At 38.1% G+C, this 10922-nt stretch overlaps 1 protein-coding gene across 1 annotated transcript; it reads left to right on the forward strand.

The window, feature by feature from the left end:
- The first annotated feature begins 399 nt into the window (after window positions 1-399).
- LOC143036006 (lysosomal proton-coupled steroid conjugate and bile acid symporter SLC46A3-like) lies at window positions 400-7567 on the forward strand. The gene is made up of 7 exons (XM_076203263.1): window positions 400-558; window positions 992-1141; window positions 1251-1833; window positions 1984-2079; window positions 2188-2418; window positions 2808-2964; window positions 7372-7567. Exons 1-7 carry the CDS (start codon window positions 400-402, stop codon window positions 7565-7567), a joined length of 1572 nt encoding a protein of 523 aa, XP_076059378.1.
- Window positions 7568-10922: the final 3355 nt, after the last annotated feature.

A 10922-nucleotide genomic window follows, 5' to 3' on the forward strand; every position in this document is an offset into this window, starting at 1 on the left:
TATATGTCAATTTATCATTATTTGCTATTTACCTATTTGCTTGCTGTTTGACTGTGCCTATGCGTTTATTTATGTATTCTATTTTATACTTACATTATTATAGTTTCTATTTCTTTATTTATTATTAGTATTAGGATTTTTCACTGAAGAGGATTACAGTTTGCAATCGAAATATATAGATTCCCCGTCTCCAGTCTTTTCTACTCCAGTAGTGGTTTTAACGTGATTGACAAATGTGTGATTACATTTTTCACCTATAGTATATATATATATATATATATATATATATATATATATATATATTAATTTACTCGCCCATCTTGAAGACATCGTTGACAATAACTAAATTATTTAAATATTTGTTCCTACAGAGAGATTGCTCTTTCCTGCAAGTGGACGATGGCGTTCGTGATTGCTTTCCTCGTATCTGCTCTTAAGAGCATCACGCTCGAGCCAACGATGTTTCTAGACGGTGCCTGCAACCAAGCCATGCTCCTCTTTATCGAAAACGTGCAGATGCACAAGATCTGTTCCACAAAATTAGGGTACCCTGAAGAGGTAAGCACTAGACACTCGATTTTTCATAATAGTAAACGCACAAACTTTCTTAGTTTCTCCATCAGTTGGACGAAGTGACTTTGTTCGTCTCACTAGAGTTACGTTTGTTGCCCACTCCCCCTCCAAAAAACTCTCTATCTATCTATCCATCTATCTATCTATCTATCTACCTCTCTCTTTCTCTCTATCTATCTCTCTCTCTCTCTCTCTCTCTCTCTCTCTCTCTCTCTCTCTCTCTCTCTCTCTATCTATCTATCTATCTATCTATCTATCTATCTATCTATCTATCTATCTATCTATCTATCTATCTATCTATCTATCTATCTATCTATCTATCTATCCATTTATCTCTCACACTCACTCCTCTCGATCTTATTCCACGTTTGTAGATATGTGTATGCGAGCTCCAACACAACCTGCTTATCCTTCGCAGGTGTGCAAGAACATGTCGAACCACGACGATGTAGAGGTCGAAGTGCACCGAGAGTTCAGCATCTTCTCTTTCTACAACAGCATCCTCTCTGTGATTCCTTTCATCTGTGTCCTCTTTATGGGAGCTTGGTCTGACATACATGGAAGGAAGGTATGTTGTGTTATTCGAAGATTTTTGCTTAAGTAATGTTGTACTTACAAACAATACAATGTTAACACACTTTAGGAACTCTCTTGAATATACTCTATCCCTTTTACAGATTCCGCTGGTTATAACAACGGGCAGTCATCTCCTTTATGCAAGTCTCTACTTGTTAAGTAATTGGCAGAGATCCTGGCCATTGGAGATCCTCTACCTAGCCACCTTCCTGGAAGGCTTGGGTGGAAGTAACAACGCCCTCTTAGCGTTTGCAACAAGTTACGTCAGCGACATCAGCACAGAAGAATCCCGAACATCTCGTGTCAGCACAATCAACTCCATCTGGTATCTGGGAGGTCCTATGGGCGCTTTGTTGGGAGCCTTGGTGGTTCGGGATAATGACTTCAACTTAGCCCTTGGAGTCTGTCTCATTTGCTACATCATCTCCTTCGGTTATGTTGTCCTATTCATCAAGGAAAGCTATGGTCCCTTTGCCAAAGAGAGCCTCAAGGCCAAAGGGTCCCTACAGGAACAGCAACATAAACCCCCCACGAAGATCACCGCTCTTCAAATGGTAAAGGACTTCTTTAATGTACGTCGCGTTCTCGAGAGTTTCAAGACTTTGTTTGTCAAAAGAGAAGGAAGGGCGAGACTCATTCTAATCGCCATCGTCTCCTCCAACATGATTCGAAGAGTTGCACGATGTAAGCATCTTCGTTCGAGCACCTTTTACTAGTTTTTTAACGTGAAAAAAGGATTTTTTTTTTATTTGGCCATACGAATAACATTATTTTGAGCTTTGTGGACCATGTGGTTGTAAGAAACGCACACATTAATCTTTGTTCCTTGTCTAGGCTTCTTTATGTACATGTTTACAAGACGTGTCCTACAATGGGAAGCACACGACTATGGATTTTGGTCCACATACCGCAACACCATCGCAGCCACCGGTAAGAAACATGCATTCGTGGCTGACTTAATTAGTTGATTATTCAAATAGGATCACATGAATGTTCTTCGATATCTAATTAACCCAATTCTTTTTTTAACCTTTTCAGCCTCTCTGGTTCTTGTACCTTTGTTTTGCAAGTTCTTCACACTCTCGGATTCATCTCTTGTTCTCCTTGGTACCTCCTCGCTTATTTTTGAGTACATCAGCTATGGGTTGGTCCGCTCCTCGTCCGACTGGATGTTCATGTGGATAGGGCCCATTGTGGGAATCCTTGCTAATACCACGATAATGGCCTGCAGGTCCATGCCTACAAAACTGGTTACATCCGCCGAAAAAGGTAAGTAGTTTAAACTATCAAGAGACACCCAGTCTTTTAGGTACATGTCCTTTTTTATAGTACGTTACATATGACTATGGAAGTGCAAGTGCAAATTATTTGGATTAGGCGGGATACAGAAAAGGACACACACATAACCTTTAGTCAGATTGGCGAGTTCGATCCTATAATTGGCAAAAACAAGAAAGGTATCCTCTTGGAAATATATGTGAGAACACGTTCAGAAAGTTTTACGGAAACTATAATTTCCGTTTCTAATTGAAATGCACTTGTCTGTATCACTTTTGCAGCTGGCTTATCTTTTCAAATCTGCAAGTAATTTGAACACCGTTCACTTCCCTAGTGTTAAACAATTATTTCTGCCTGTTTTGTCTTGTTTTGTCTCGCAGGACGAATAAGTGCCATGACGAGCGCGCTGAATACCCTGATGCCCCTGGTAGGCTATAGCCTCTTCTCGCCCATCTACTATCAAACGGTCGACCAGTTCCCCTCCGCCCAATTTTTCTTCGCTGCTACCCTCATCGCTGTGATCTTTGTTACTTTCACGTAAGCTGAAGTGCACGAGAAACATTTGAGCGTCTTTCGTGACTTTTCATGATAAGTCTATCATGAGTAAAAGCAACAACGACTGCAACAGCACTGTAGGAGGGAGGCCAAACGCAGAGTATGGGATCCAATATATTTAACGTTTCGCCCAGCAGGGCTTCTGCGTTTGGCCTGTCTCCATAAGTCTATCATGGTCAGGGGTGGAGGGACGCTTGTTTAGCTTACAAAATTTGATCTGATATATTACATACTTTGCTTAGCTGTTACTCCCAATCCTTCGAATACTCATGTACATTTAAATTTCAACAGAATCATCCGAGCGACATGTAGGTCGTCTCTAACTTAAAAGACGGATGCTAAGAAGACCCCAACCGGACCTTCGTTCAATTGTCTGTCATCTGAGATGACCACTAACACAACCAGACCCATTTGATAATGGCAGAGGTCTTGGCTTGATTCTGAAACCAAGGCAGGGCATCATAAGAAGCATCTAATCTCTACTCAAATATCCTCAAGTTTACTTGGCCGCTCGTTGCCAGTGTTGATTAAAAGAAATTAGGTAATTAGTTTTCGGAACTCTGGAGTCTGACCCAGATAACGCAACTGCTGATTTCCATAAGAACTAAGGCTACTCCATTTCGTCGCATTCCAGCCTGACGTCCAACTTTGGTTTGATACTTTCCCCTGGTCTCCGGGTCTCTTACTACGAGAGACCGCGAACAGGTAAAGAGATTACCAGTCGGAGGAGGATTGCTTCCCTTCTCTTGATGCACAAGAAGGAAAAAGGAGGTCGACCGCATTGCCAAAAACATCGAAGTCTGCTGACATCACCATGCTCTATTACATCTACTGAGCATTTAGTGTCCTAAGCTAGGAAACATTTATTTATATGTCTTTTAGGGAAGTTATAAGCTAGGAAAGTCTTAGAGGTAAGGAAAACCTATACCTTAGATAAGGATATAGAATATTTTTTTTCTGATTCGCCATAACAAAAATCTAAGCAATTCAACCCAAACTCAAACATTCTAGCCTTATCCATGTCCAAAGACAGTAAAATGGGGGAAATGACGTGGAAAAACAAAATATGAGAAAATGTGGATATATGGAAGAGAACTGTTGAGATGGCAAAAAAAAAAAAAAAATAAATAAAAATAAAAAAAATACATACATACATATACCAAGGCTTTTTCCCCCTTACAAGGGGGGTAGCCAAAAAGAAAAAGGCATAAAATCATTCCCACCCATTCCATCCCTGAATACACTCCACACCCCTCCACCCTCCCTCCCATCTTAGCACCTCCTGAATGACGGGTCATCCCTGCACCTTGTTCACTGCCCTGGGTCAGAAGCAGTGTCGCAAGATACATCACATCCACAGCAAGGCCGCTTCATTAAATCGGCGACCCCCCTCTCCGTCCCCCCATTGCATAAAATGAGAGGACGGGGAGAAATCCTTTCGGGCTGCGTCAAATTTTGCTCACATATACTACCTCACCCCCCATCCACCCGCCCATTCCACCTCATGCAATCAGAACATCATCCATATACAACCATTCTCCATTCACCCCTGTCTTCTGTCCTCTCCCGTCCTTCCTCAACAGACATCCCCCTCTTCCCCAAAGCCCCCTTCACCCCATCCATCCACCTCATCCTAGGACGTCCCTTCATGTTCACTCCCTCCACATCTGCCTTCCACACCTCTTTTACTAGTCTTTCTTCACTCATTCTTTCCATGTGTCCAAACCATCCTAATATTCTTTCATCAACCCTATCTCCCAGCTCCTTTTCCACCCCTGTTCTCCTCCTCACCTCATCATTTCTCATTCTATCTAGCCTAGTAACCCCCATCATACTTCTCAGACACCTCATCTCAAACACATTCAAACTCCTTCTCTCTTCTTCTCTTATGTTCCATGTTTGTGCCCCATACAGTGCTGTTGGCACAATCACTCCTTCATACAGTCTCCTCTTAGCATCCATTCCCAAATGTCTATTCCTCATTACACTCTTTAATCCACCAAGGCATTTACTCGCTTCTCTCAATCTACATTCTACCTCCACTTTCACTCCACCTTTCCCTGCCACATTTGCACCCAAGTATCTAAGATTATCCACTTCCTCCAGTCGCTCTCCCTTAATGCTCACTTCCAGTCTACTGCCACTTCCACCCCTTGTACATCTCATCACCTTACTTTTACCCACATTTATCTTTAGCTTTCTTCTATCACATACTCTCCCAAACTCTGCCACCAACTTCCTCAATCCCTCCTCCGATCCTGTCATAAGCGCAGTGTCGTCCGCAAACAACAGCTGGCTCATCTCCCACTTTTCTCAATTTTCTTTAACTATCTCCAATCCCTTGCCCACTACCCTTGCATTTACCTCTCGCACCACCCCATCCATGTATAAGAAAAAAAAAATAATAATAATTCTTTAACGTCCAGTGAACTGAAGGAAATGGTCTGTTGTTAAAAAAGTATTACAAAAGGATACTGATCTAACAAAGACGGAAAACATTGGATTCCACATTGCATACAACTGGCCTAAATTAGGTATTTGAAGTCTAAAATTTTTGTTTTATGTATACATATATGTTTGTGTGTGTTACTCATTTATATTGCTATATTCTAATTTTATTTTGTCATAAAATATTTTTTTTCGTTATCTGATATACCTGATAACGAATTTTTTTTTCAAAGACATTGATTCAGAGTTTGCTTTCATTAAAGGTCAAATGAGATCAAACTTGAATAGTCTAGCAATCTCGTACGTATTCTTCAGAGATTGGGAAATGAAAATATTAGGTCATGGAAAATCAAAACGTACTCGTTAGTTAGAAACACAATGAGTTAGTTAGAAACACAAGTCCTTTCATAATATTTTCATTCATTGTGTTTCTAACTAACGAGTACGTTTTGATTTTCCATGACCTAATATTTTCATTTCCCAATCTCTGAAGAATACGTACGAGATTGCTAGACTATTCAAGTTTGATCTCATTTGACCTTTAATGAAAGCAAACTCTGAATCAATGTCTTTGAAAAAACAATTCTTTTTCGTTATTAGAAAGGAATCGAGTTGTAGATACCAAGTCACTCAGGACGCCTTCACCCACCACAACTACATCGCTTATGAAACGCTGTTTGGAAGGAAATGCCACTTTTGGCTTAGTGTACACATGATATTTTTACAAGAACTTTCATATCTACAAATAATCATTTCTTAGTGCTTAGATTTGGTTAGGTCTGATCAAGTTAGAGTAAGGTGAAAAATATATTTCTCAATAATTTTCTTGGTGATTCAGCTGAATAAAATCGTCTAGAGCCTATAAGAATAATTGACTGAGTTCATTCATCTTTGCACTCGAACGCCTTAGAGGATCGGGTCCGTGTGGACGAAGAACATACAGAACAAATAAGAACAAATGAGAACAAGCTAGTTTGGCTGACGTGTGTCAGATTTTAGATCAGTTAATATGTATTATGGCTACGTTCTTTCTCACTTTAGTATTACATTCACTCACTATTGACGTGTTTTTACTTCTTAATCCATCACAATTGGTTGGAAAGTGTTTGGTGAATACAGGAACACCATGAGGAGCTATCTATCTGTTTGAAGCGTTATGTTTACAGTTTATAATGCCTGGTATGACCTACGAATTTAAGACTTGGAAACTGACGAAAGTGATTGAGACAAGGTTAAGGAGTACATGAAATGAATGGAGAAATCAGTAGTGAGAATAACGTTGAAACACAGGAAGAGATCAAATCAACTGAAAGAGCAGATCAGTGATGAATATTATGGAGACGATGGATAAGTAGAAATGGAATTCAGCTTTGAAGTTAGCCAGAGAGGAGGTTTGAGGGTGGACCAAGAGTCCTACTGACTGAACACAGTAAGATAGAAAGCGTGGAAGAGGGAGACCTGATACAAGATAGAGCGATAAGATAAAAGCAAATTCGCAGGAGTGGCAGAGCAGAGGTTGGCCCAATCGTGCAACTAACGAATGTTTGGGAGATGCAACATTGATAGAGGAATAGTTAATTGACTGATTAATTAAAATTGTACTTATCCATTTATTTATCTATTAGCTAATCAATTGAATAATTGATTAATTAACTAGTTTACTTATCCATCTATTCATTTATTCATCAATCCATTTGCTCATTCACCTATTTCTTTGTTCATTTATTGATTTGCTTGTGCATCTGTTCAATCGTTTGTTTGTTTGTTTGTTGGTTGGTTGGTTTTCTTTATTTTATTCTTTGTTTGTTTATTTGTTTGTTTCTTTATTCATTTATCTATATACTTATCTATATACTTATCTATATGGGGGGCAAAGTCCGACTGTCACTTCCCCGTGGTGTCCCCTTGGTAACGCTAACGACAGCGTTGAAGCTATGACAGGCCTACCAAGCCGGTAGTGTATGGAAACCTGCTCGAGAACCGCATGCTCAGCCTAAGACCACGGAAAAGGTGGTGTGACAACATCAATGAAGCGCTTAGGAATATAGGATCCTCTCTGCAACAAGTACTACAAGAGAGACATCATGATGACTGCACCGACTGGAGGAGGCTGATGCAGACTGACAGGTCTACATAGATCTATCATTCGGATGGTGAGAAGGTGAGAGCTTATCTACATGTTTATCATTTATTTACAAATGTTCCTATTACAACATGTAATAACATTCAGGAATTGTAGTTGCCACTATCCACTAGAGGAGTGATATAGAGATTCTGTTCACTAATGCGAATTATCCGTGATGTTCAGGGTCACAAAATTACCTCTACAGATAAAGAAAGACGAGACGGAGTACGAGGAGATAGAGGAAGCAAAAGAGGAGGAAGAGGAGGCGCAGGAGGACGAGAATGAGGAGAAAGATGGGACATAATAAATACATTTATCTAAATATTAAAAGATACATTGTAGAATATAATATTATGTTTACATAAATAAATCAATATTCACATTATAAAGCAGGAATATGAATTAATACACATATATAATATACTTTGACTACAGTTTCTATGATGAATTAAAGAAAAGAAATCTGGACCGACAAAAATTTGATTAAAAATTGCTCAATGGAATAGCGTTACCGCGTGATTCACTGTGTAAAACTTACATTGATATCTTTAGTTAAATTTCTGTAGAAGCACAGCGAGAAAACCACCAACTCTGACTTCTAGTAGAAAACTGAGCTTGCGTGGTTGGCCGGTTGGATGACGTGCTGGGATCCCGTGTACAAGTTAAAGCACGAATGAAACTGATAACCCGTTCTGTTCATGTTCTTTCAAATATGTTATACAGTAGCTACAGAAGCAAAAGAAGTTCCATGTGCTTATACGAGAACAATATTTGAGTCAATTTGACAATTCATACTAATTTGTCATACATATCCCACAATTGGTAGTGAAGAGGCACAATAATTTCACTACCGAATTATATTTTTCGTATTTTTGTGAAAATTGACACACCCTAACGACATAGTCGATAACAGACACCAAAGAGAACAGAAATACACGTCCACGCTACGCAGTTTTTTCTTTAATTTCTGGTAAGTGATTCAACTTGATTTGATTTTTATTCTTTCTTTTACATCACATTGATGATATCACTGTGGTCTTTGGTCCTTCAGATAATGAAGAAACCTTTTCTGAATTTAATAAAAATGTCACATGGGAGTCAAAGCTGATGCCGCTTTCGAACTGACTAAGCGTGATATATATATATATATATATATATATATATATATATATATATATATATATATGTATATATATATATATATATATATATGTATATATATATATATGCATAATTCCATAATTTCTCTTGAAAAACAGAAAGTTTGTTCGAAGAAACTTGACAACAAGAAGGATTATCCAACTATCTAATCAACTAGTTATGCTTAAATCTTTATCTAATTTTATTTTATTTCGTAAGAAACAATACATTTCCAGTACGAGATTATTACAAAGTTGTCGACATTATGATCAAACATTCCATACTGACACTCAGCAATCGGACATTTCAGTAAGTTATTTAGCCGTCGTGCTAAAGAGAGTAGACAATGTTAGTGAATATATATCATTGAATAGTTCTGACAAAGCACAATCCCACAACTCTGATAAGACCATTGATCTAAGTGTCCTGAGTGAGAGAGAGCAAAATAAACTAGCACTGGGACCAGAAGTGAGCAGTACGCGCCCCCCTGGGGGATCTGAAAAGATCCGAAAGGGTGATAAGACAAAAGTGGGTGATAGGGGGTGACAGGATGGCATAAGGAGCAGTTAGTGAATAACTTTTTTTTTTTTTTTTTTTTTTTTTTTTTTACAAAACCTGAATGACAAAATATTAGTCATGAACATTATGGTAAAGAAACAAGTATGCAGTTGATAGAGGATAAAACTAACATAAGAATTATAAACGAACGCATAGCTTTGTTACACAATCCGAAGTTCAAGTAATATATATATATATATATATATATATATATATATATACTATAATAAAGTAGTAGCCTCTGTCTGTCTGTCTGTCTGTTTGTTTGTTCACGAACTCCTCCTAGGGTTTTGGAGATAGACCCCCATAACCATATATATTCTTATACCCTGTCACTCCAGATACTTGGAAAACTATATTTCATTGAAAAAAATATTTTGGTTCGGGTTAAGGGTTAAAGTTAGGTGGTGTGGTAACACGCCACTACTGTAGTGTCCCCTTAACATGCATAGTATTTTGTGATAAAAATTACTATGATTAAACAAACCATTGTATGTAACCATAAATATCATTTATATTTGTGAAATTAATGTTACCACAAATTATGATAGCCTTTGTAAGGAGAATGCATATAAATGTAAAATGATTGTATAATTTTACCAAATGTTGAAATATTGATTATTTTTATTTGATATCATCGCGGGTGGGCCAGTCTATAGATGTTAAAATTTTATTTCAATTCTTCTCTTACGGGCGAGTACCGGCCACTATGTAATGTTAACAATCTACTACAATGGTTAGATTAAAGATTATATTATTCACGAACTCCTCCTAGGTTTTTGCAGATAGACCCCTATAATCTACTATGATAAAGTAGTAGCCTCTGTCTGTCTGTCTGTCTGTCTGTCTGTTTGTTCACGAACTCCTCCTATGGCTTTAGAGATAGACCCCCATAGCCATATATATTCTGATACCCTGTCATTACAGGTACTTGGATAACTATATTTCATTTAAAAAATATTTTGGTCAGGGTTAAGGGATAAAGTTAGGTGGGGTATGGTGTGGTAACACACCACTACTGTAGTATCCCCTTAATGTGCATAGTATTTTTGTGACAAATTACTATGATTAAGCAAAGTATTTTAGTGTCCACAGATATCATTTATATTTGTGAAATTAATGTTGCTACAAACTATGATAGCCTTTGTAAGGAGAAAGCATATAAATGTAAAATGATTACCTAATTTTACCAAATGTTGCAATATTGATTATTTTTATTTGATATCATTGCGGGCGGGCCAGTCTTCAGATGTTAAAAGCTTATTTCAATTCTTCTCTTATGGCCGAGTACCGGCCACTATGTAGTGTTAACAATCCACTACAATGGTCAGGTTAAAGATTATTCACGAACTCCTCCTAGGATTTTGCAGATAGACCCCTATAACCATATATATTCTGAAACCTTATAACCCAAGGTACTTGGATAACTATCTTTCATTTGTCTGTCTCTCTGTCTGATTGTTTGTTCACGAACACCTGGGGTTTTGGAGATAGACCCCCATAACCATATATATTCTGATACCCTATCACTCCATGTACTTGGATAACTATATTTCATTTCTAAAAAAATATTTTGGTTAGGGTTAAGGGTTGAGGGTTACAGTTAGGTGGGGTATGGTTAGGTTAGGGATTATTCACGAATTCATCTTAGGTTTTTGCAGATAGCCCT

This window comes from Oratosquilla oratoria, chromosome 20 (assembly GCF_046742065.1).
Source record: "Oratosquilla oratoria isolate Oo_2021 chromosome 20, ASM4674206v1, whole genome shotgun sequence".
NCBI lineage: Eukaryota > Metazoa > Arthropoda > Malacostraca > Stomatopoda > Squillidae > Oratosquilla > Oratosquilla oratoria.